The sequence below is a fragment of the Capricornis sumatraensis genome, chromosome 2 (assembly GCF_032405125.1).
Source record: "Capricornis sumatraensis isolate serow.1 chromosome 2, serow.2, whole genome shotgun sequence".
Classification (NCBI taxonomy): Eukaryota; Metazoa; Chordata; class Mammalia; order Artiodactyla; family Bovidae; genus Capricornis; species Capricornis sumatraensis.
In genome coordinates, this window is record NC_091070.1 from 117,759,078 (window position 1) to 117,785,398 (window position 26,321).

The 26,321-nt window shown below is 38.3% G+C and overlaps 1 protein-coding gene across 1 annotated transcript in view; it reads left to right on the top strand.

The window, feature by feature from the left end:
* NUP210L (nucleoporin 210 like) overlaps positions 1 to 26,321 on the top strand; it is a 92,906-nt gene that overhangs the window by 35,059 nt on the left and 31,526 nt on the right. Inside the window, 7 exon segments of the mRNA XM_068994179.1 lie at positions 3,283 to 3,420; positions 3,923 to 4,078; positions 7,311 to 7,509; positions 9,781 to 9,926; positions 13,379 to 13,600; positions 14,530 to 14,703; positions 22,107 to 22,299. Coding sequence (XP_068850280.1) covers positions 3,283 to 3,420; positions 3,923 to 4,078; positions 7,311 to 7,509; positions 9,781 to 9,926; positions 13,379 to 13,600; positions 14,530 to 14,703; positions 22,107 to 22,299 — 1,228 coding nt within the window.

Below are 26,321 nucleotides of genomic sequence, written 5' to 3' on the forward strand. Positions count from 1 at the left end.
GAAGGCTGTAGTGGATCAGGTGGGCAGCAGACCACCAAACAATGACCATGACCTTTTTTTTGGTGCAAGTTTGGCTTTGGAGCTTCTTCTCAGTCCAGCCACTGAGCTGGCCTTTACCAGTTTTATAAAATCCACTGTTTATCACATGTCACAATCTGATCAAGAAATGGTTCATTGTTGTTGTGTAAAACAAGAGAAGAGGAATGTAAAATAGACAGCCAATGGGAATTTGCTATGTGACTCAGGGAACTCAAACTGAGACTCTGTAACAACCTTAGAGGGGTGGGATGGGGAGGGAGGTTCAAGAGGAAGGAGACATAGGTATACCTATGGCTGATTCATGTTGATATGTGGCAGAAACCAACACAATATTATAGAGCAATCACCCTACAATTAAAAATAAATAAATCATTTATTTAAATACAAGTAAATTTAACTGTAAAAAGAAAAAAAAAGAGAAGACAACACTTCAGAATAACGATTTTTTTGATTTTTAGCAGCTCATGAGGCATCCACTTATCGAAATTTTTTACCTTCCCAATTTGCTTCAAATGCAGAATGATCATAGAATAGTCAACGTTGAGTTCTTGGGCAACTTCTATAGTTGTGAGAGAATCAGCCTTGATGATAACTCTTAATTTGTTGTTGTCAACTTCAGATGGCTAGCCACTATGCTCCTCATATTCAAGGCTCTCATCTCCTTTGCAAAACTCCTTGAAACACCACTGTACCATACATTCGTTAGCAGTTCCTAGGCCAAATATGTTGTTGATGTTGCAAGTTGTTTCTGCTGCTATGATCCATTTTGAATGGGAATTTAAAAATTGCTAGAGTTTGCTAACATCATTTCTGTAGTCTAAAATAAATATAAAATAAACAGCAAGTAATAAGTCATTAGCCAAAAAAAAAAATAAAGCAAGAAATGCATGTTAAAATGATGTATAATATAACCACATTTATTTAAGAATGTGTTCCAATGCTTGTGTGCTAAGCTGCTTCAGTCGTGTCTGACTCTTTGTGACCCTATAGCCCATAGCCCACCAGGCTCCTCTGACCATTGGATTCTCCAGGCAAGAATACTGGAGTGGGTTGTCATGCCCTCCTCCAGGGGAGCTTCCTGACCCAAGGATCAAATCAGTGTCTCCTGCACTGTAGGCCAATCCCCCTATCCACACATACTGTACTCTTTTTCCTCCTAGTAAACTATTGTCTTATTTCACTACTTTCCATCTTTGCAGGAATTCTTTTCTGCAAAGCCAAAGAGTCAGGGCCTTGCCACTGACACTGGTCTAGTGGTTAGGCTATGATGCTCTTACCACCGAGACCTTACTTTGGTCACCCAGGTTCAGAAGCCTTGCTTCAAGCCGCTGCAGACCAAGACCACCTGAGATCATATTTGGTGCTGCAACCTTTATGTTGGGAAATCAAGGGAAGGATTTCCTGGATGTTATTCCTAAACTGCCTCCCCCCCAGTGCCAACCTACTGCTGTCTGTGTCAGACAAGGGACTTCCCCAGTGGTCCAGTGGTTAAGAAGTTGACTTTCAGTGTAGGGGACACAAGTTCCATCCCTGATCAGGGAATTAAGATTGTCTATGCCCCAGGGCAACTGAATGCACAAACCGCTGGCTGCTACTGAGCCTGCACACCACAACAGAGCTTGCTGTGTGATGCAACAAAATCCTGCATGCGCAACTAAGACCTGATGCCACCAAATACATATTTTTTAAAATTCTATGACATTTAAAAGTTTTATTACCTTTTTTCTTATTTTGTCTAGCTCACTTTGAATTTCACCCTGTACTTAGCTGTGTCCCTCTTTATCCCAGTTTGTTGTCTTATCTCTGCTTTTATCTCTTATTTCCTATCTGTATTTTCTTATGTGCTAAAGCAGACACTGTTGAAAACTGCTCTTTGCTGCAGTCAGTATTTTTGAAGAGCATGTCACTCTTAAAAGGGCATAGTGCCTTTTTAAATACTATGTTCTTTTTCCTATATGTTATAAAATGTCTTCCTTGGACCAATCCTTTTTGTACTAATATTACCTTATGCTTGAATTAGAGATCTAACCATTCCTAGCATATGCTTCCTACTCCTGAAAATTTCTTGTTTCCCTCAGTGATCACCTAAATACCATCAGAATGATATTCTGAATCTTTCTCTCTTTTCAGCTCAAGACAACACAATTTATTATTAAACTATTATTATTATTAAATAATTATCTTATACTTGTGAATGTCAAAAGTCCAAAATCAGTCTCAGTAGGCTAAAATGGAATGATGCTCTTTAAATGGAAAGACTTATTTTCAGTTTATGATCGAGCTAGACACCTTAAGGAAACGAAGAGAAAATCAGAGGCATTGGTGTTTCCTGGTGGTCCAGTGGTTAAAAATCTGCCTGCAAATGGAGGGGACTAGGGTTTGATCCCTGGTCTGGGAAGATCCCACGTGCCATGGGCCAGCTAAGCCCGTGTGCCACAACTATTTAACCTATGCTCTTGAGCCGACATACCGCGGCTACTGGGCCCCTGTGCTGAAATTACTGAAGCCTGCACCTAGAGCCTCTGCTCACAAGAGAAGCCACGACAGTAAGAAGCCCGTGTACCACAAGCAGATAGTAGCCCCTGCTCACCCCAAATAGAGAAAGCCCGCATGCAGCAACAAATTCCCAGTGCAGCCAAAAATAAATTAATTAAAATTAAGAAAGAGAGAAAATCAGAGCCATTACTGCAAATGTGATATAGTTTATAAATACTTCAGAGCCTCTTTGAAAAATAATTTGCCTTCAGAGAGAAAAATGCCAACATAGTTGAGTGTGAGGACTCTATTTTACCTGTATGAATACCCCCCAAACCCTGCTCTTGTTTTTAAGCAGGAGGGAATGTCTTACCTCAGCATCTATGACTGTTCTCTTTATTTTCTTCTGAATAGCTTATAATATTCATTTGCCTTTACAGTTTATATATTTAAATGATGAATGGCCAAGGATCTTTGAAGCTATGACTTCCCTTTCTATGTTAATATACCTCATCTTTCAAGAAATTTTAACTACTTTCCATGACTGTAATACTTATTTTAGGTCTATCACAATCTCTTTCATTATTATTGAACTGTAGTAGCTGTGCTTCTCTAATGAACAAGAACATTTATTTATTTCCTTTATTGATAGAAATTGGTTGAGTAGTCTATTAACATACCATTCTGCTGATGCCTTAGATGTGAATGTGGACCATAATAACAGTCCTTATAAAATCTTGTTTTGCTCCTTTTTTTCTGTTCTTATAGAATAAAAATATTCAGCCTATAAAATTTCCAATTAAACATCAGCAAGAAGTGAAGATTTATTTTCCTATCAAGCTTACACCTAACTTTCTGGCATTTCCTCATCATCCCATGGGAATGTTGTATCGTTATAAAGTACAGGTATGATATACTAGAATGAGAATTCACAAATAAGTCAGTTTCTCTGATAGCTTAATTAATTGAAATTTAGTTAATGTTAAATTTTATTTCCCCCAAATCCTAGTGTATAATTCAGTTTTGGGTGACAACCAAATCATGAATACTCTTGAAAACTGTCAGCCTAACAAGACTTGGTGTACTTTCCGTCTCTTCCATATATCCTTTCCTTGTGAATTTTATAGTTTGTCAAGCTCTCTTGTGCTCTTTCTTTTTTAGATTTTGTGATATTGCCATTACACAATCTCCCTTTAGTATTTCCGTTGCCCACATAATCTCTGTTTAGTGTTTCCCTCTCCCATTTAGCTACTTTCGTATGGCATCACAGTTTTCTTAATGTTCCAGAAATAAATTATTGTGTAGTTTTATTATTTCCTAAACTTTATTTCATGAGATTTTACATCTTCACTTAAAGTCCACTTTCCCCCTTATACTAATTAAATATAAGGTTGTATTCTTTTCATAGGTAGAAGGTGGCAGTGGCAACTTTACCTGGAACTCTTCTAATGAAACAGTGGCCATGGTAACCACTAAAGGAGTGGTGACAGCGGGCCAGGTGAGGGGAAACAGCACTGTTTTGGCCCGAGACGTACAAAATCCCTTTCGGTATGGGGAAATTAAGGTGAGCAACTTTCCAAACGATCTTCATATCTCCTCTGAGACATTGTTGTCTAAATTTAATTATCAGTTCAGTTCAGTCGCTCAGTCGTGTCCGACTCTTTGTCACCCCATGAATTGCAGCATGCCAGGCCTCCCTGTCCATCACCATCTCCTGGAGTTCACTCAGACTCACGTCCATCGAGTCAATGATGCCATCCAGCCATCTCATCCTCGGTCGTCCCCTTCTCCTCCTGCCCCCAATCCCTCCCAGCATCAGAGTCTTTTCAAATGAGTCAACTCTTCGCATGAAGTGGCCAAAGTATTGGAGTTTCAGCTTTAGCATCATTCCTTCCAAAGAAATCCCAGGGCTGATCTTCAGAATGGACTGGTTGGATCTCCTTGCAGTCCAAGGGACTCTCAAGAGTCTTCTCCAACACCACAGTTCAAAAGCATCAATTCTTTGGCGCTCAGCCTTCTTCACAGTCCAACTCTCACATCCATACATAACCGCAGGAAAAACCATAGCCTTGACTAGATGGACCTTAGTCGGCAAAGTAATGTCTCTGCTTTTGAATATGCTATCTAGGTTGGTCATAACTTTTCTTCCAAGGAGTAAGCATCTTTTAATTTCATGGCTGCAGTCACCATCTGCAGTGATTTTGGAGCCCCAAAAAATAAAGTCTGACACTGTTTCCACTGTTTCCCCATCTATTTCCCATGAAGTGATGGGACCAGATGCCATGATCTTCGTTTTCTGAATGTTGAGCCTTAAGCCAACTTTTTCACTCTCCACTTTCACTTTCATCAAGAGGCTTTTTAGCTCCTCTTCACTTTCTGCCATAAGGGTGGTATCATCTGCATATCTGAGGTTATTGATATTTCTCCCGGCAATCTTGATTCCAGCTTGTGTTTCTTCCAGTCCAGCATTTCTCATGATGTACTCTAGTAACACATTAAAGTTTTTTCTTTTTCAAGTTGATTATTTTAAAGTGACCCTCAGGAGTTCCTTAGTTGTCCAGTGGTTAAGACTTTGCACTCCCACTGCAGGTGACACAGGTTTGATCTCTGGCTGAGGAACTAAGATCTTGCATGCCGCAGTGGTGCAGCCAAAAATAAATAAGTAAAATAATGCTCAAATTGAGTCTTACAGTACATATTTCTTAAATATTCCTGGACCTGGGTTGAGTCCTGCTTTACTTAATAACCAATTATTTGATGTTTTTATTTGTTTGTTCATCTTTAAAATGGGGATTATAGTATCTGCCTCAAAGGGTTATTGGCAGAATTAAATGAGATGGTGTTTACACCTGTGCTGGGAATATATTCACTACTTAATGTTATCTAGTTTGTTACTGTATTTTGTTATTATTATCATGTATTTATCATGTATATGAACTTTATAGATACTTTGTTTCTAGTCTCATTTTTTGTTGTCTATCTTGTTTCTATAAGATTGAACTACTTTTTACTATGTTATATAACCATTTTCTATTTTCTCCCACTTTTAATAAACATTAATTTATGTTATCTTTCCCTGCAGACTACTTAGCATGTGTGTTATCATTCAGTGAATATTTATTGAATACTAAGGAGGTACTTAACACCATACTAGGTATCATAGGACCTTCAAAGAAATAACATGTCATCCCTACTTTAAAGTATCTGAATCTAGCTAAGAAGATATATTAATGTGAAAAGTTAAATAACATTTTTAGGAAGTGATATTTGAGGTATTTTAAAGCAGTATATGATTTAAAGCTACTTGAATTATAGAGCAAAAGTACTATTAGTTAATAAAAGAAAATCCTTGTGGATATGACTATTCGAGGCTATCATGAAGAGGTGGGAACTTGAATAAGACTTTGTAGGATGGAGCCAACCTAAGGCCTGAGGGTCAGACTCAACTTGCTGCCTTTCTAGTAAATAAAGTTTTATCAGAACACAGTCATTCATTTATGTGTTCTCTATAGCCACTTTCAGGCAATAAGTACAGATTTGGGTAGTTTACAAGTCCGTGTGATCCCCAAAGCCAAAAATATTTGCTCTCTGGCCCTTTAGAGAGCATTGCTGACCTCTGCTGTCAACAGTGGGAAGCCAAGGACTTCCCTGGTGGTTCAGTGGCTAAGACTCCATGCCCTCAAACCAAGGGGCCCAGGTTCTATCCCTGTTCAGGGAACTAGAGCCTTTATGTTGCAACTAAAGATTCCATGTGCTGCAACTAAAGACACATATAACAGTGACCAAAAAACGACTCTGTTCTTTTTCAGAAGAGAAAACAGAAATATTTTAGAAATATTTATTTCTAAAAATAATTTTAGAAAACAATATTCTGTTTTCTAAACTCTTGTAATGCTTATCATTTTCTACTAATAGTTTATTTTATTTAAATGTTCACTCCCCTTTAAAAAGTCCATTCAGGCTGCTATAACAAATACCATAGATTGGGTGGTTTATAAAGAGCAGAAATTGATTTTTCAATGGTTTTAGAGGCTGAAAAGTCCAGAATCAAGGCACCAATAGATTCAGTGTCTGGTGAGGAAAAGCATTCTGTTTCATAGAAGACTATAGTTTTTTCCTTAACTGCATATGGCAGAAGGGACTATGGAGCCCCAGGGGTTCCTTGTTTAAGGGCATTAATTCCATTTGTGGGAACTCCACTCTCAGGACCTAACCACCTCCCAAAGGCCCCATCTCCTAATACCATCACTTTGGGGGTTAGAATTTCTACATATGAATTTGGAGGGAGACCTTCAATCTATAGCAAAAAAGAAAAAAAAAGATTTTTTTAAGATATCAAGAAAGAGTGTTTTATATCAGAGGTCAGAAAACTTTTTATATAAAAAAGATCAGATAGTAAATGTGTTAGTATTTATAGGACACATACAGTCTTTATCTCATAGTCATTTGTCATTGTTGCTTTTTATTTTACAACCCTTTAAAAGACCATTCTTAGTTTACAAAAGTCAAGAAAATTGTGCAGTGCTCATATTTGCCAGACTCCCACTGAGAGGTATTACATGCCTTAGAGAAGTTGATTGATTAAGGAATGAAGTGAGTGACAGGTTCAGCACCTAACACACACACACAAACACCCATATATGCATATAAATGATACATAGTTTCTGTTTTTATATGTAAAACATATGCGTATATATATGTGTTATATATATGTATGTTTAAATATTTAAGGAATGCTTTTGTCTAAGATTTTCCTAATGTAACTTTCTTGAAAGATTAATTTTTTTTCCCCTCAGATACATGTTCTGAGACTGAACAAGATGGAACTGTTACCATTTCATGCTGATGTAGAGATTGGCCAGATTATAGAAATCCCCATTGCAATGTATCATGTAAATAAGGAAACAAAAGAGGCCATCGCATTCACAGACTGCTCTCATTTATCCTTGGATTTGAACATGGATAAGCAAGGAGTCTTTACTCTTCTCAAAGAAGGTAAGAGTAGGCTTTTTATTTTTTCCTTTCTTTGTCTTTGAATTAAAGGACCAATCAACAATTCAGAAACTATGAATTATAGTCTAAATTCACATACTGGGGATTCCATAGTGGTCTAGTGATTGGGACTCTGGGCTTTCACTGCCAAGGGCCTGGTTTTAGTCCCTGGTGGGCTTCCCTGGTGGCTCAGATGGTAAAGCATTGCCTGCAGTGCGGGAGACCTGGGTTCAATCCCTGGGTCAGGAAGATCCCCTGGAGAAGGAAATGGCAACGCAGTCCAGTACTCTTGCCTGGAAAATTCCATGGACGGAGGAGCCTGGTAGGCTCCAGTCCATGGGGTTACAAAGAGTCAGACACGACTGAACGACTTCACTTTCTTTTGGGGAACTAAGATCCCACAAGCCACAAGGTGCAGCCAATTTAAAAGTTAAATTCACATATTACCTTTCTTCATAATACTTTTATTTATTCTGTCAACTGCCTTAGGTATTATAATGTAATGTTAGAAACAAAGGCACAGAAACAGAATAAAATGTCCAGAGTTCATTGTGGCCAGACAATATCAGTTTTTAGTCATATCAAGGCCGTCTCTTTCCAGCTGCAAGCTCTTTTCTTCTTTCTTTCTTTAATTATGTACTATACCTCTTTCTAAGAGGAATTTAGTGCCCTTTAATGTATACATATATTAAATTTATTCTAAAAAAGAAAATATCTTTTTAATAAGAAAAGAATATGAATAAGCTATTCACAAAGATCAGTATCATTTACTGTAATGGAACTTCATACTTGATCCTGATCACCATCGTTTTTTCAGTAATAATAGTAGACAGTTACTATTAGATAGTTACTATTAGATGTTAATAGTAGATAGTAACTATTAGATAGTTACTAATAGATGTTACAGTAGTAGCATCTAACATTTATTTGGCATTTACTATTTGCCAGGCTCTATTATGAATACTTTTCACATATTAACTCATTTAATTCTCACAATACATCGTCTCTGACTCTTGTGACCCCATAGACTGTAGCCTGCCAGGCTCCTCTGTCCATGGGATTTTCTAGGCAAGAATACTGAAGTGGGTTGCCATTTCCTTCTCCAGGGGATCCTCTTGACCCAGAAATTGAAGCCAGGTCTCCTGCATTGCAGGCAGATTCTTTACCAACTGAGTTACAAGGGTACGAGGGAAGCCCTATACATCCATAAGGTTGATATCAGCTTGGACTTCTCTTTTACCCTTGCTAATTATGCTGTATAATATCTCTCAGCTCACCTCAGTTCGTAGGCTCCCCATTTTTAGGCCTTCATTATCTTTCACTGAGACTGTAACAATATCCTCCTAATTCTTCTTGCCTTTGATAATCATGGCTACAAGATAGATCTTCATGAAACTCAATTTCAATATTAATTTTCCTGCTCAAAAATTTTGAGAAGCTTTTCATTGCTACTGGACAACAGCCAAAATCCGTTTAGTTTAGTATTCAAGGCCCTCTACAATATAACCCAGACTACTTTTTGGAACTTCATTTGGAACTTTATATGAAGCTTTGGCCTCATATAAAGCTCTGGCTAAACTAACTATAGTTAAAATTTCCCATGTATTTCTTCCATATACGCATTTGCATCTTATTTATATTTCTATCTTTGTTCATTTATTTGGCAGCTTAAGATACCCTCTTCTACATATCTAAGGGGACTTCCCAGGTAGCTCAGTGGTAAAGAATCCAGCTGCCGATGCAGGAGACACAGGAGACATGAGTTCAATCCCTGGGCTGGGAAGATTCCCTGGAGAAGGAAATAGCAACCCACTCCAGTATTCTTGCCTGGAGAATTCTATGGGAAGAGAAGCCATGGGGTTGCAAAGAGTCAGACATGACTGAGAGACTGAGCATGCATGCACATATATAAACCTTTCTTGATCTTTCCAGCTAAAAATAATTATTCTGTTTTCTAAACTTTTGTAATGCTTATCATTTTCTACTAATAGTTCGTTTAAATGTTCATACCGCTTTTAAACTAGATGTGCCTTGAGGTCAGAATTCTTGTTCATAGTTGTATCCTTACCTTACATAGAATTGTGTCTTACATGATATAAATCTGTTAATAGAAAGAACATACTTTTATATATCAACTTAATATAAATAATTGGTATAAAATAGTGTATAAGATTAAGAATTTTTTGATATATTAAAATTCTTATATTTCTATAGACTGATTTCCTTGAAGATTGATTGCCTATTACCCTACTGAAGTCGTTTTTTGATTTGCAGGTATTCAAAGACCAGGACCAACACACTGTTCTAGTACACATATAGCAGCCAAATCTCTTGGCCATACTTTGGTAACCGTTAGTGTGACTGACTATGAAGAGTACTTGGAAGGCAGTGCCACATTTGCTGCTTATGAACCCCTAAAGGTGAGATAGTTCATTCTAAGGAATTGGCATATCTTTTCATGGACCCTACTATGTCTGCTTGGGGACTTCCTAGCTATCTGTGATCTCTATTAAAAATCAGTGATATTTGTGTTCTTCTTTACTCAACAACTCTCTTGTTTCTAGATCTACAGCACCCTCATCAAATTTCAGCATCACAAAGGTTATGCTCTTATGTTTCTGCCACAGAAATATTTATAAGATGTATCAGCAAATTTTAGATATTCCCCTTTCTTTCCTCTTTTTTTACTGAAGTATAAAAAATTATAGTAAAGTACAGTAATCTTAAGGTACTATTTGAATTTTCACATATGTACGTATCTTTGTAACATTACCCTGTCTAAGATATAGAATATTAGTATGCTCTATTTTTTGAACTTTGATGTTGGAGAAGACTCTTCAGAGTCCTTTGGACTACAAGGAGATCGAACCAGTCAATCCTAAAGGAAATCAGTTCTGAATATTCAATGAAAGGACTGATGCTGAAGCTGAAACTCCAATACTTTGGCTACCTGATGCAAAGAACTGACTCATTGGAAAAGACCCTGATGCTGGGAAAGATTGAAGGCAGGAGGAGAAGGGGACAACAGAGGATTAGATGGTTGAATGGCATCACTGACTCGATGGACATGAGTTTGAGTAAGCTCCAGGAGCTGGTGAAAAACAGGGAAGCCATGCAGTCCATGGGGTTGCAAAGAGTTGGACACGACTTAGCAACTGAAGAACTGATTAGTATACTCTCTTTTGAAGAACTCAGAAAGAAAGCGTTCCATACCAGGGAGAGAAGTCAATTATCTTTTTACCCTTTATACTTATGAACTCTCAGCACAAGTCATTATTTTGGACCCCAAAGACTGGCCATTAAAATTGGGAGATTATGACAGGTGGCAGTTCAGAATAACAGTAGATAGAGCCTGGCTTGCTTTCTACATATTTGAATTCTTCAGGAACTAAAATTGATGTCTGCAAGTTCCTGCTGATACATACTGGCAAACCTGACTCAATGCCTCTTGCAATGAGGAGGCATCCATAGAGGAAATGTTAACATTGGTGAAAGAAGCAAGATAAGTTGTTGTATTGAAAAAGGTAACTTGTTCATTAAAATGTGCTTTTTTGCGTTGGCCTCTTTGTACATTGTACAGCCTATTTATTTATTTATTTTTGGCTGTACTGAGCCATTGTTGTTGCATGCAAGCTTTCTCAGGGCTTCTGTTTGTTATGGTGTGCAGGCTTCTCACTGTGGTGGCTTCTCTTGCTGCAGAGCACAGGCTCTAGGCCCTCGGGTTTCAGCAGTTGCTGCACATGAGCTCAGTAGTTGTGGCACACGGCCTTAGTTGCCCCACAGCACGTGGGATCTTCCTGGACCAGGGATTGAACCCGTGTCCTCTGCACCGGCAGGTGGATTCTTAACCAATGGACCACCAGGGAATTCCCCAGTCTGTACTGAACATACAGTCTGAGCATATTTTATTCATCCTATAGTGGTTGAATTATCCTTTTTGCCTAATTAAGTGAGAGTGCTTGGCTGCAGCTCATTGTCATTTCACAAGGTTTTGTCTTAGTTTTATCATTATCCTTACCCTACTTTATTTTTACTGAATGTCTCACAAATCAGATCTCCCCTAAATGAAAACTCTCCTTGAAAGAAGTAAGATGATTTTCTATTTCTACCTAGTGCTTTGGTCATATAGCTTTTTTTTTTTTTTAGCTACTGAAAAATACATGTATGATTTACTTTTGTTATCAATATTATGTTTTAGTACATGATATAGTTCTCAGTTTGTCCTTATGTATCAGTCCAGTTCAGTTGTTCTGATTACTTTTAGACTATATACATCTAGGAACAAGGAATAATTCCAGTTTTGCTTTCTCAGGGAAACTTTCCATGAAGCCCCGGACTAATTTAATTTCTTCTATTTGAGGTTTGTTTGGCACTCTCTGCTGTGCCTTTTTGTAACACTCATTATACTCTTTACCTACTTCAGATCTGCCTTTTCCAGACTATTAACTTCACTGTGAGGCAGGGCTTTATTTTGGCTTTTTGTTGGTATTACTGTATCACCAGTAGGCCATCAATGAATACTTACTTAATTGAATTATGTACACATTTTCAAGAGAATACTGCCATTAGAGGAATTTTAATGTTAATAGTATTCAGTATATATGAATATGTGAATATTCAGTATATATGAATCATATATGTATATGATTGACTAGTTCAGAGAAGAAATCCTAAGACATAGTTTGCTTACATTTTTGAAATGATTGCTTCAACTATATATTTCATTTTGCAACTTAGTCACTGTTATAGATACTGTGTGCCATACAAAACTAACCTACACTTTGAGAATACTCCATTCCCCTAAAATCAGTTTCCTCATCTATAAGTAGAATACAACTCCTCTGTATTACTGGAGTGAATAATACCTGTCTTGACTACCTCTTAGGTGAGAGTTCTTTGAGAAACAGATGAACTGTATAGATGTATTATATTCAGATTTTTATGGTGAGAATTGTTTGATACTTCAGTAAAATATCCACTTAAAATTCTTATACAGGGTCTTCTCTGGTGGTCCAGTGGGTTGAGAATGTGCCTGCCAATGTGGGGAACATGAGTTCAATCCCTAGTCTGGGAAGATCCCACGCGCTGCTGGGCAGTTAAGCCTGTGTGCTGCAACTACTGAGCCCACGTGGTGCAACAACTGAAGCCTGTGCGCCTAGAGCCCATGATCCGCAGCAAGAGAGCCATTGCAACGAGAAGCCTGCACACTGCAGCCAAAAATAAGAAATAAATAAAACCCTTATCCAGTATGACAGATGGTACCTAGACACTGTGATTATTTTACGGTGTATACAAATATCAAATCATTATGTTGCACACCTGAAACAAGTATAATGTTATATGCCAACTATACTTCAAGTTTTTTAAAAATGAGAAAGTGTTTATGCAATTATTTATTCAAATGCCTCTTATGTGTCCAACATCATACTAAATTCCACTGAGGAAGAGAGATTCTTTTAAAAATTTGGGGTATAAAATGATCTTTTAAGTTTATGTAACTAGAGAGTTAAGAAGAATTATCAGATGTATATTTATGAAGATTTGACACATTTAAATAGCGTAAGGGAATAAATCAGTATACAGATGAATGGTAGTGATAAATACTATAGGAGCTTAGAGGATATAGAAGTAGTTGTGGTCTGGAATCATTAGACAAATTAATGGATAGGGTGACACATGAATTTGGTTGAATGATAGGCGGGATCCAAATTAGAGCAGAGATTGAGAACCATTCCAAATAAGAGGCATGACACACATGTCTCCTAATTTGGGAATTAAGTCTACTGTCTTTTACATTATAACCAGTTTTTCACTTTAGAAAACTGTTGAATTCTCTAACCAATTAGGGACTAATTTCTTTAAATGTCATCAGGCTCTAAACCCTGTGGAAGTGGCATTGGTGACATGGCACTCTGTAAAGGAAATGATATTTGAAGGGGGCCCTCAGCCATGGATCCTGGAACCTTCACGATTCTTTCTGGAGCTGAGCGTGGAGAAGACAGAGAAAATTAGAATAACACAAGTCCGACTGCCAGCTAAAAGAAAACAGAATCAGTACATCTATCGGGTCCTGTGCCTGGATTTAGGGGAACAAGTAGGAAAATGATCTTTTCTAACACTTCTTTCAGCAACAGTACGCTAAGTCTTTCGTCTTTCTAGCCATCCCTTTTCAGCTGCTAATGGATTTAGTTTATGGACTAGATAGGAAAATTCTAATTGTTGACTAAGAGATCTGTTTTTTCAAACCTTACTATCCTTTAAATGTACCCAAAGGTTTTGGTTTGCTCATTTGAGAATTCTAACAGTTCACTAACCAAATAGTTCAAGATCTTTTTGTAGCAGGGAGTTTATTTCAATCATTTTATCACTATAATTCAACTCCTTGTTGTATAGACTAGAGGATATATAGTTTTTCATCTCCAAAGAATGTGAGGAAGGGAAATTTTAAGTGTCATCTATGTTTATCAATTTTGAAGAACCAGTTGGATCTTTGCTGATATGAGTAATTAATATATTTCCCTTTATCGGTTGAATTCATTTTGATTATTTTTAGAAGTAGTGATGGCTTTAACCACAGCTACACCTTGGTAGACCAAGGCCAATAACAAAGGTTTTCAGATTGACCAAGATTGAGACTGTAATGTATGACTATGATGCATAGCCCAGCTAACCAATCCTCAGGGAATCCATATATGATTTTAACTTAGTAAGAATTGTGTTATATTCAAATGAGGTTCATTTTAATATCTCTAGTGAACTCTACTGTATAGTATGACTAGCTACTAATGATTTCAAGCCTAGTTACCCCCTTTTGAAGCTCTCTAACTTTTTGTTTTTATATCCTGTTATTCATTAGTATTTATATCAGAAATGAGTTGAAACACAAATTGGTTTTTACCAACTGGTAACAAAGGTTTGGTGAAGGAAAAGACTGAAGTAATTGGTCAGTTAGATTTTTTTTTAATGTTCCCTTTGTTTCTGTGATATCAGGTGTCTACCTCTTGCGCTTGTGTTTTCTTAAAGATCCTGACATTTCAGATTGGAAATCATCCAGGTGTCCTGAACCCTAGTCCAGCTGTAGAGGTTGTGCAGGTACGCTTCCTATGTGCCCACCCTGCCAGCATGTCTATAACTCCAGTATATAAGGTGCCAGCTGGTGCCCAGCCATGTCCTCTGCCACAGCACAACAAACAACTGGTAAGTATGGTGTTTTCAACCAACTTGCCCTTTGTCTCCCATGCTTTGAGATAATGGTTGGAAACACAGCTTTTGTCTTATTGAATTTAAGGAAACTCTTTTATTTGTTATCCGGTCTCTGATAGTGTCTGAGAAGTGGTTATTGTTGGCTATACTTAGTGACAGTGACTTTGCTTGTTGTACTTAGGTGCATGCATGCGAACTAAGTCACCTCAGTCTTGTCTGACTCTTTGTGATCCTATGGACTATAGCCCGCCAGGCACTTCTGTCCATGGGATTTTCCAGGCAAGAATACTGGGGTGGGTTGCCATGCCCTCCTCCAGGGGATCTTCCCAACCAGGGATGGAACCCGCATCTCTTCTGTCTCCTGTATTGATAGTCAGGTTCTTTACCACTAGCGCCACCTTATGACAACAGACGATTGAGAACTCTAAATAACTACCAAAAACAAACAAACAGACAAACAAATAAACAAACAAAGCAAAATGATAAATAAATAACTACCAAATTGTTTTGTTAGTATCCTTCCCTACTAAACCTTTTTATTAGCATTATCAGTAACATATCGAACTCACCTCTACTCCAAACTGATATGAAAACTAGTGATAACCAATAATGTAGCTAGAAGTTAGGCAACAGGAATTGAAGAATAAATGAGTTATTTAACCTAGAAACTAGAACATCAGAAAGTGAAAGTGAGTGTTGCTGCTGCTGCTGGTAAGTCACTTCAGTCATGTCCGACTCTATGCGACCTCATAGACGGCAGCCAAGCAGGCTCCCTCGTCCCTGGGATTCTCCAGGCAAGAACACTGGAGTGGGTTGCCATTTCTTTCTCCAATGCTCTGTGACCCCATGGACTGTAGCCTACCAGGCATCTCTGTCCATGGAATTCTCCAGGCAAGATTACTAGAGTGGGTTGCCATTTCCTTCTCCAGGGGATCTTTTCGACTTAGGGATTGAACCCAGGTCTCCGGCATTGTGGGCAGATTCTCTACTGTCTGAGCCACGAGGGAAGCCCAAACTATACACTAAATGAGGTTAACTATGATTTCAAGCATAGGAGAAAATAAGTCATTTCTGAGATTTTGCAGAACAGAACAATCCATTAATTATCCCCATTTTACAGATGAAGAAACTAAGGATCCTAAAAGTTGAGTAATTTTCCCAAGGTCATAAAGCTAGAAAGTAGGATCTTATGTCTAACTCCAAAACACATTATTAACTTTTTTTGCTACACTGCCTTTTCGTTGTAAAAGAACATATGAGATGTTGCAGGTTCAGGAACTCATTTTTTTTTTCAGACCCAAATTCAACATTAAATACTATTATTTGAACTTTATAAATTATTCACTTTTTTAAAAAGCACTTGGACTTCCCTGGTGCTCCAGTAGCTAAGACTCCAAGATCCCAATGCAGGGGATTCTGATTAGTGTGTAATCTATTTACAATTAGCATAATTACCGATAAGGTTGGATTTATAGCTACCATTTTACCATTTATCTTATGCTTTTTTTGTTTTTTCTATTCTTCCATTTCTTCCTTTTCTGTGTTAAGTAGATATTTTATAGTGTATCATTTTAATCCTCTTGTCCTTTCTTTTACTATATTATTTTAAGTTATTTTGTTAGTTATTAGCCTAAGGATTACAATTAACATGTTAACTTTTAAGAAACTAGTTTGGAATAATATCAACTTAATTTCAATAATGGTTGAAACCTATTATTTCTATAAAGCCCTATTTCCTTTTCCCTTCTTTAAGCTGTTATTATCATATATCTTTATACATGTATGCTCATCAGTCATAATTATTGCTTTATGCATTTGTATTTTAAATAAGATAGAAAAATAATTACAAGCAAAAGTATATTTATACTCTTCTATATATTTACCTATGTAGTTATTGTTACTAAACTCTTATTTCTTCACGGGGTTTCAAGTTACTGTCTAGTGACCTTTAATTTTATCCAGAAGGACTCATTTTAGTATTTCTTGTAGGGCAGGTCTACTAACAACAAATTCCCTCTATTTTTGTTAGATCTTGGGCTTTCCTGGTGGCCCAATGGTAAAGAAACAGCCTACCAATGCAGGAAACACAGGTTTGATCCCTGATCTGGGAAGATCCCACACGCCGTGGAGCAGCTAAGCCCGTGCTCCACAACTATTGATCCTGTGCTCTAGAGCTTAGTAGCCACAACAACTGAAGGTGGGTCCCATGCTCGGCAACAAGAGAAGCCCCTGCAGTGAGAAGCCCTGGCACCACAACTAGAGAGTACCCCCACTCGCCACAACTAGAGAAAAGCCTGCACAGCAACAAAGACCCAGAACAATCAAAATAAATTTAAAAATAAAATTATTTTTTAAAAAAAGAATCCGCCTGCAATGCAGGAGACGTGGGTTTGATCAAGGGGTTGGAGAGATCCCCTGGAGAAGAAAATGGCAAGCCACTCCAGTATTCTTCCCTGGAGAACCCGGTTCAAAGAGGAGCCTAGCAGGCCCCAGTCACTGGGGTCGCAAAGAGTTGGACACGACTAAAGTGAGAGCACACATGCGAGAATGTCTTAATTTCTCTTTCATTTTGAAGGATTATTGTCCTTCATATAGAATTCTTGATTGGCAGTCTTATTCTCTCATCACTGGTTTCTATGATTTCTGATGAGAAATTAGCTGTTAATCTCATGGAGGGTCCCTTATAAATGATAAGCTCCTTCCTCTGTTTAATAATTCTGTCTTTCTCCTCAACTTTGGACAGTCTGATCATGCAATGTCTACAGATGGTGACTGCAGCCATGAAATTAAAAGACGCTTACTCCTTGGAAGAAAAGTTATGACCAACCTAGATAGTACATTCAAAAGCAGAGACATTGCTTTGCTGACTAAGGTCTGTCTAGTCAAGGCTATGGTTTTTCCAGCAGTCATGTATGGATGTGAGAGTTGGACTGTGAAGAAGGCTGAGCGCTGAAGAATTGATGGTTTTGAACTGTGGTGTTGGAGAAGACTCTTGAGAGTCCCTTGGACTGCAAGGAGATCCAACCAGTCTACTCTGAAGGAGATCAGCCCTGGGATTTCTTGGGAAGGAGTAATGCTAAAGCTGAAGCTCCAGTACTTTGGCCACCTCAGGCGAAGAGTTGACTCATTGGAAAAGACTCTGATGCTGGGAGGGATTGAGGGCAGGAGGAGAAGGGGACGACCGAGGATGAGATGGCTGGATGGCATCACGGACTCGATGGACATGAGTCTGAGTGAACTCCGGGAGATGGTGATGGACAGGGAGGCCTGGCGTGCTGCGATTCATGGGGTCGCAAAGAGTCGGACACGACTGAGCGACTGAACTGAACTGAAATGCAAATCTCTTTGATTTTTCCTACTCAAGGTTCTTTGAGATTCTTGGGTGTTTAGAGTAGGTGTTTTATATCAAATTTGGGAAGTCCCTAAGCCACTATTTTTTCAAATATTCCTCCTTCCTTTTTTACCCCTCTCTTTTCTTCTAGGACTTCCATTTTGCATATGTTGACACTCTTGGTGGTTTTCAATGGGTCTCTGATGCTTCCATTTTCTTCATTCTTTTGTCTTCCCGTTCATCAGCCTAGTTGAAAAAAGATGTCCTTTTCATTATAGGGAACTGGAATGCAAAAGTAGGAAGTCAAGAAATACCTGGAGTAACAGGCAAATTTGGCCTTGGAGTACAGAATGAGGCAGGGCAAAGGCTAATAGAGTTTTGCCAAGAGAACCCACTGGTCATAGCAAACACCCTCTTCCAACAACACAAGCAAACACTCTACACATGGACATCACCAGATGGTCAATACCTAAATCAGATTGATTATATTTTTTGCAGCCAAAGATGGAGAGGCTCTGTATAGTCAGCAAAAACAAGACCAGGAGCCGACTGTGGCTCAGATCATGAACTCCTTATTGCCAAATTCAGACTTAAATTGCAGAAAGTAGGGAAAACCATTAGACTATTCAGGTATGACCTAAATCAAATCCCTTACAATTATACAGTGGAAGTGACAAACAGATTGAAGGGATTAGATCTGATAGACAGAATGCCTGAAGAACTATGGAAAGAGTCCATGACATTGTACAGGAGGCAGGGATCAAGACCATCCCCAAGAAAAAGAAATGCAAAAAAGGCAGAATGGTTGTCTGAGGAGGCCTTACACATAGCTGTGAATGGAAGAGAAGTGAAACGCAAAGGAGAAAAGGAAAGATATACCCATTTGAATGCAGAGTTCCAAAGAATAGAAAGGACAGATAAGAAAGCCTTCCTCAGCGATGAATGTAAAGAAATAGAGGAAAACATCAGAATGGGAAAGACTAGAGATCTCTTCAAGAAAATTAGAGATACCAAGGGACCATTTCCTGCAAAGATGAGCTCGATAAAGGATAGAAATGGCATACATCTAATGAAAGTGGAAGATATTAAGAAGAGGTGGCAAGAGTACACAGAAGAACTATACAAAAAAGATCTTCATAACCCAGATAATCATGGTGTGATCATCAGTCTAGGGCAAAACATCCTAGGATGTGAAGTCAAGTGGGCTTTAGGCAGCATCACTACAAACAAAGCTAGTGGAGGTGATGGAATTCCAGTTGAGCTATTTCAAATGCTGAAAGATGATGCTGTGAAAGTCCAGCACTCAATATGCCAGCAAATTTGGAAAACTCAGCAGTGGCCTCAGGACTGGAGAATTTCAGTTTTCATTCCAATCCCAAAGAAAGGCAATGCCAAAGAATGTTCTAACTACCACACAATTGCACTCATCTCACACACTAGTAAAGAAATGCTAAAAATTCTCCAAGCCAGGCTTCAACAGTATGTGAATCATGAACTTCCAGATGTTCAAGCTGGATTTAGAAAAGGCAGAGGAACCAGAGATAAATTGCCAACATCTGTTGGATCATGGAAAAAGCAAGAATGTTCCAGAAAAACATCTACTTCTGCTTTATTGACTATGCCAAAGCCTTTGACTGTGTGACCACAACAAACTCTGGAAAATTCTTAAAGAGATGGGAATACCAGACCACCTGACCTGCCTCTTGAGAAATCTGTATGCAGGTCAGGAAGCAACAGTTAGAACTGGACATGGAACAACAGACTGGTTCCAAATAGGGAAAGGAGTCCATCAAGGCTGTATATGGTCATCCTGCTTATTTAACTTATATGAAGAGTACATCATGAGAAATGCTGAGCTGGATGAAACACAAACTGGAATCATGATTGCCAGGAAAAGTATCAGTAACCTCAGACATGCAGAGGATTTCCCTGGTGGCTCAGATGGTAAAGCATCTGCTTACAATGTGGGAGACCCAGGTTCAATCCCTGCGTTGGGAAGATCCTCTGGAGAAGGAGATGGCAACCCACTCCAGTACTCTTGCCTGGAAAATCCCATGGACAGAGGAGCCTAGTAGGCTACAGTCCATGGGGTCACAAAGAGTCGGACACGACTGAGCAACTAAATTTTTCAAACTTTCAGATATGCAGATGATACCACCCTTATGGCAGAAATCAAAGAAGAACTAAAGAGCCTCTTGATGAAAGTGAAAGAGAAGAATGAAAATGTTGGCTTAAAACTCAACATTCAGAAAACTAAGATCATGGCATCTGCTCCCATCCCTTCATTGCAAATAGATGGAGAAACAGTGGAAACAGTGTCAGACTTTATTTTGGGGGGGGGGGGCTGCAAAATCACTGCAGATGGTGACTGCAGCCATGAAATTAAGAAAAGTTATGACCAATCTAGACAGCATATTAAAAAGTAGAGACATTACTTTACCAACAAAGGTCCACCTAGTCAAAACTATGGGTTTTCCAGTAGTCATATATGGATGTGAGAGTTGGACTATAGTGAAAGCTCAGTGCCAAAGAATTGATGCTTTTGAACTGTTGGTGTTGGAGAAGACTCTTGAGAGTCCCTTGGACTGCAAGGAAATTCAACCAGTCCATCCTAAAGGAAGTCAGTCCTGGGTGTTCTTGGAAGGACTGATGCTGAAGCGGAAATTCAAATACTTTTTGGCCACTCATGCGAAGAACTGACTCATTGGAAAAGACCCTGATGCTGGGAAAGATTGAAGGCAGGAGGAGAAGGGGATGACAGAGGATGAGGTGGCTAGATGGCATCACCGACTCAATGGACATGAGTTTTGAGTAAACTCCGGGAGTTGGCGATGGACAGAGATACCTGTTGTGCTGCAGTCCATGGGGTCTCAGAGTCAGACACGACTGAGCAACTGAACTGAACTGATCTTCAAGTTTTCTGATATTTTCTTCTGCGTATTCTTATCTGCTGTTGAGTTCATCTAGTAAAATTTTCATTTCAGTTATTATAATTTTCAATTTAGAATTCCTTTTTGGTTCTGTTTTATAATTTCTATCTCTTTACTAATATTTTGTATATGATGGCACATCATATTTATGCTTTCCTTTAGTTATTTAAACATGGGCTTCTTTCGTTCTTTGAAGAAAACAGTTGATTAAAAGCCTTTATCTAGTAGGTCTAATGTCTGGGCATCCTCAGGGACAGTTTCTAGTAACTGCTTTTTTCTTTTTTCCTATGTATGGGTCCTACTTTCTTGTTTCTTTGCATTTGTAATAATTTTTAATTGAAAACTTGACATTTAAAATAAAATGAAGAATCTGAAATCAGATTCTTCCACTAATCAGGTTTTGTGATACTGGTTTTCATTGTTGTTTGCAGTGGCTGTTTGTTTAGTGACTTTCCTGCTGTAGTTCTGTAATGTGTTATTGTTTGTCCTCTTTGTTAGCTTTGTGGACATAAATTCCCTTAAATCTAGGTCTATGTGGATATAGATTCCCATAAATTTTTGTTGGAATTATGTTAAATTCATATATAAACTCAGAACAACTGAAATTTTTATGATGTTGAGTCACCCTGGTCATCCTGTCCAAGAGCATATGAATATCAAAATCAAATTTAGATTAAAAAATTTAAATAGGTATAAAAGACATTTGGGGGGCATTTGGGGAAATTGAAATATTGACTGTATAATACATAACACTGAATTAAGTTTAATATTGTTATGTATTATAATACAAAATACATAACATAGTTTTTGCTACTCATTCTTAAGAAATGCATGCTGAGGTAGTTAGGGGTAAAGTGCCATGATACCTACATCATTTGGCAAAAAAAAAAAAAAAAGACACACACCCACACAAATACACTCACAGGGAGTGTAAAATTAGAGGGAGAGATAGAGAAAACAAATGGTGAATTGGGATGAAGTATATATAGGTGTCATTATACCATTCTTTTAATGTATCTGTACCTTTGAAAACTGTCAAAAAATATTGGGAGAAAACATGATCCCTAGCTTCAGAAATATCTTGCCACCTCTTGAGCTATTGTTTTTTTCTTTTCTTACTTTTTGTTTTCATACAGATTCCTGTATCAAGCCTGAGAGATACAGTCCTAGAACTGGCAGTGTTTGATCAACACAGGAGAAAGTTTGATAATTTCAGTTCACTAATACTAGAATGGAAGTCCTTAAATGAAACACTAGCTCATTTTGAAAATTATAATTCAGTGGAGATGGTAGCAAAGGATGATGGCAGTGGGCAGACCCGGCTACATGGTATTGTAAACATTTATAAATCTTTTTATATACCTACTAATTGGTTATGCACTAAGTATTTCCCTGTGCGTGAGAGTTTATTTATCCTATCTCACCTTTCATCTTCAATCTTTATATTTTTTAGAAAACATAAAGGTAAATTCCCTTGTTTGGAAAGTTAGGGTCCAGAGTTCAACATTCCTCACAAGAACACAAAACTAAATTAATTTTTAAATGGACTGGTTGCCTATTATTTGCCTAAAACTTTGGAAATATTATTCAGTTGTTAGCCAGTGTTTATTGAGTGACTTCTACATGTAAGGCCCTCTGCTTGGAGGTTTAATGGTAAATGAGACACTCACAGCCTCTGCCCTCATAGACTTACAGTCCAGTTGGGAAAACCAGACTTTAAACATTACAATTGTGTTAGATGTTCTGAAGTGAAAATGTGGGGTGCATTTATAACAGAAGAACCTAACTTAGTTTAGATCAAAGAAGGCTGCCCTGAGAAAGTAACATTTACTCTGGTAAGGCAGAAAGAAGAAATAGAAAGAATGAACTAGATAAGTCAAGTGAGACTTACTTAGAGAGAGAGCAAGAGGCACAAGATGAAATTCTAAGAGGGCAAAAAGCCCTCATGGGCAGTCACTCATCAAGCCTCTGCTGGTATCACATTTGCTGAGGTTCTGTTCCCCAAAACAAGTCATCTGGCGAAAACCAGAGTCTTGGTGAGCCAGGACTACTCAAGAGCATGGATACCACTGCAAGCCGTTAGTATAACAATCTGAGTGCATGCTCAGTTGCTTCAGTCAGTTCTGACTCTGCTACCCCATGGACTGTAGCCCACTAGACGCCTCTGTCCATGGGATTCTCCTGGCAAGAATACTAGAGTGTGTTGCCATGCCTTCCTCTAGGGAATCTTCCTAACCCAGGGATCAAACCCACTTCTCCTGCGTTGGAGGCAGACTCTTTACCACTGAGCCACCAGGGAAGCCCAATATAACAATCTAACACAAATTAATCCCAAAAGTGAAGAAGAAAATGGTTCAAAGGGTAATTTTAGGTTTTTGGTGTGAACGTTTGGTAACCATTTATTTTTTTTTAAGATTTATTTGTTTTATTTTTTGGCTGTGGTGAGTCTTTGTTGCTGCACACAGGCTTTCTCTAGTTGCAGCCAGCAGGGGCTCTTCTTCATTGAAGTGTGCAGACTTCTAACTGCAGTGGCTTTTTTGTTGCCAAGCACAGGCTCTAGGCACACGGGCTTCAGTGGTTGCAGTGCATGGACTCAGTAGCTGCAGCTCATGGGCTCTAGAATGCTGGCTCAGTAGTTGTGGCACACGGGCTTACTTGCTCCACAGCATATGGGATCTTCCTGGACCAGGGATCAAACTGATATCCCTGGCATTGCAGGGTGTGTTCTTAACCACTGGACCACCAAGGAAGCCCACCATTCATTCTTTTAACTTTGAATTTTATATTGGAGCATAGTTGATTAGCAATGTTGTGTTAGTTTTCAGGTGTACAACAAAGTGATTCAGTTATACATGTACATGTATCTATTCTTTTTCAAATTCTTTTCCCATTTAGGTAACCATTCAGGTGAGTAAGAAACACCAGAGAGGAACTTCCCTGGCGGTAGTTAAGAATCCACCTGCCAATACAGGGGACACAGGTTTGATCCCTGATCCTGGAAAATCCGACATGCCACAGGACAACCAAGCCCGTGTGACGTGACTACTGAATCCACACCTAGACCCCATGCTCCGCAACACGCATCACAGCGAAGAGTAGACGCCACTCGCCACAACTAGAGAAAGCCTGCTCACAGCAACAAAGACCCAGCACAGCCAAAAATAAAAAATAAAAAGAAACATTAGAGAAATAAGACTTAACCTTTTCCTTACCCTCAGGGAGTTTATAAGTGAAAGTGAAGTTGTTCAGTCATGTCTGACTCTTTGCTACATGGACTGTAGCCTACCAGGCTACTCTGTCCATGGGACTTTCTAGGCAAGAGTACTGGAGTGGGTTGCCATTTCCTTCTCCAGGGGATCTTCCAGACCCAGGGATAGAACCTGGGTCGCCCGCATTGCAGGCGGACTCTTTACCCTCTGAGCCACCAGGGAAGAAGCTCCCTCCACCAGGGAGTTTATATACTCAGGACCAATTTAAGGGCTTAACTACATACTATATCATAGTACTAATATGTATATGATACTATAACATTAAAACCAATAATATGATACAGTTAATGTAAAAAGTGGTAGGGAAGAAAGAGGTGCTTGTTATACCCTGTAATGATGAATCACCAAATACCATCCATTTTATTTTCTAAATGTTTTTTTTTGTTGTTTTATCTCTTCCTCTCTAACTTCATCACTAATATCCTCATAACCTCTATCCTATATCACCGTAGTAGCCTCCTAACTGATCTCCATGTGTCTCTCCTACCGTCTAATCCATCCTGCATACTACTGTCCGGAATGATCCTTCTAAAGAATAAATACAAAACTCTGTCTTAAAATTCTTTTTAAAATAGTTTAAGTCTAGTAATTTATTGAGCTCTTATGACATGCCAGATACTACATTAAATACTTTATATACTTTTTAATTTTTATCTTTTAATTTTTTTTTTTTTTTTTTTGCTGCACTGGGTCTTAGCTGTGGCGGCTGGGCTTTCTCTAGTTCCGGCACGAGGGGAGCTTCTCTTGTGGAGCATGGGCTCTAGAGTGGCAGGCTCAGTATTGTGGCTCCTGGGCTTAGTTGCCCCACAGCAAGTGGGATCTCAGTTTTCTAACGAGGGATTGAACCCACTTGCATTGGAAGATGGATTCTTAACCATTGTACCATAAGGGAAGTCTGATATATACATTCTTTCTTGTTATCCTCATTGCAGTTATGGGAGACTGACATATTATCCCTGTTTAGTAAGTTTACTCCTTCATTAAAGATTTATTGAGTTCTTATTATATTCTAGGCTGAGTTTTAGGCCCTGAAATCATAATAAGAAATAGATGAAGCCGCAAGCTCTCTGATATCATAGCCTATAGTATAGTCTTAATTATTGATGTACTGTTACCAGTGTTGTCACGGTGTCTTTCTGGATACGTCCATGCAACTTAACATACCAACCCATACCTGCTTCTTTGGCTTCACCTTTTATTACCACCCACATGTTTCTACACTTTTCTCAGACTCAATGACTTTAGATCCTTAACCATGATGAGACGAGCCTTGTCATTCCTCTTCCCTTTGCAAAAGTTGTATTTTCTCTCTCTCTTTTTTAATTTATTTTTTTGATTTTTGCATCTTTGCTTAGCTAAACTCTTCCTCTAGTAATCTAGGAATTTTCTGTTCTCCTATATTCCCAGTCTAAGGAGAATGTTCCTTCTTTGTGCTCTTACATATTCTGTACTATGTGCTTTGTAGATACTTCTATATTGTATTGCATTGGTTGGTTTACCTCTCAGCCACCCTCCTAAGCTGTGGGTTTCTCTGGAGGTAAGAATAGTGTTGTCTTCATCTCAGTATCCTAATTACTGCCATAGTACCTAACATATAGTAGACCCTTAATTAATCTTTGTTTTGAATGAATGAATGTAAGATCATGAGAAAATGTTCTGCAGATTTATGCATGATCATCATTTATTGAGACTATAATAAGAATTGACCTCAGTAAAGTGGCAGATTCATGTTAGTTAAATTGAAAAGAATAAATGAGTAAAGCAAGGTCAGATTATAGATGGCTTCAAATACCAGTTTAAGTAAGGAGTTTGAATTGCTCTAATAAGGACTAGTTAGCCATTTAAAATTTTTGAGTAAGGGACTGCCATAACATTTACATACACATAACAGTTTAGAAGCATAAAAAGTCCCAAAGGACTTTCTCTTTATTTCTCACTTCTATTTTTAAGTCAAACAAAAATTTCCCTGTACACTACTGTCAGCTTATTTTTGGACTCACAAGCCATTAGAACTGGAAAGAATTTTAGATTTTTGCCTCTCAATCTCTCATTTAATAAAGGAACTGAGAAATAAACATTGCC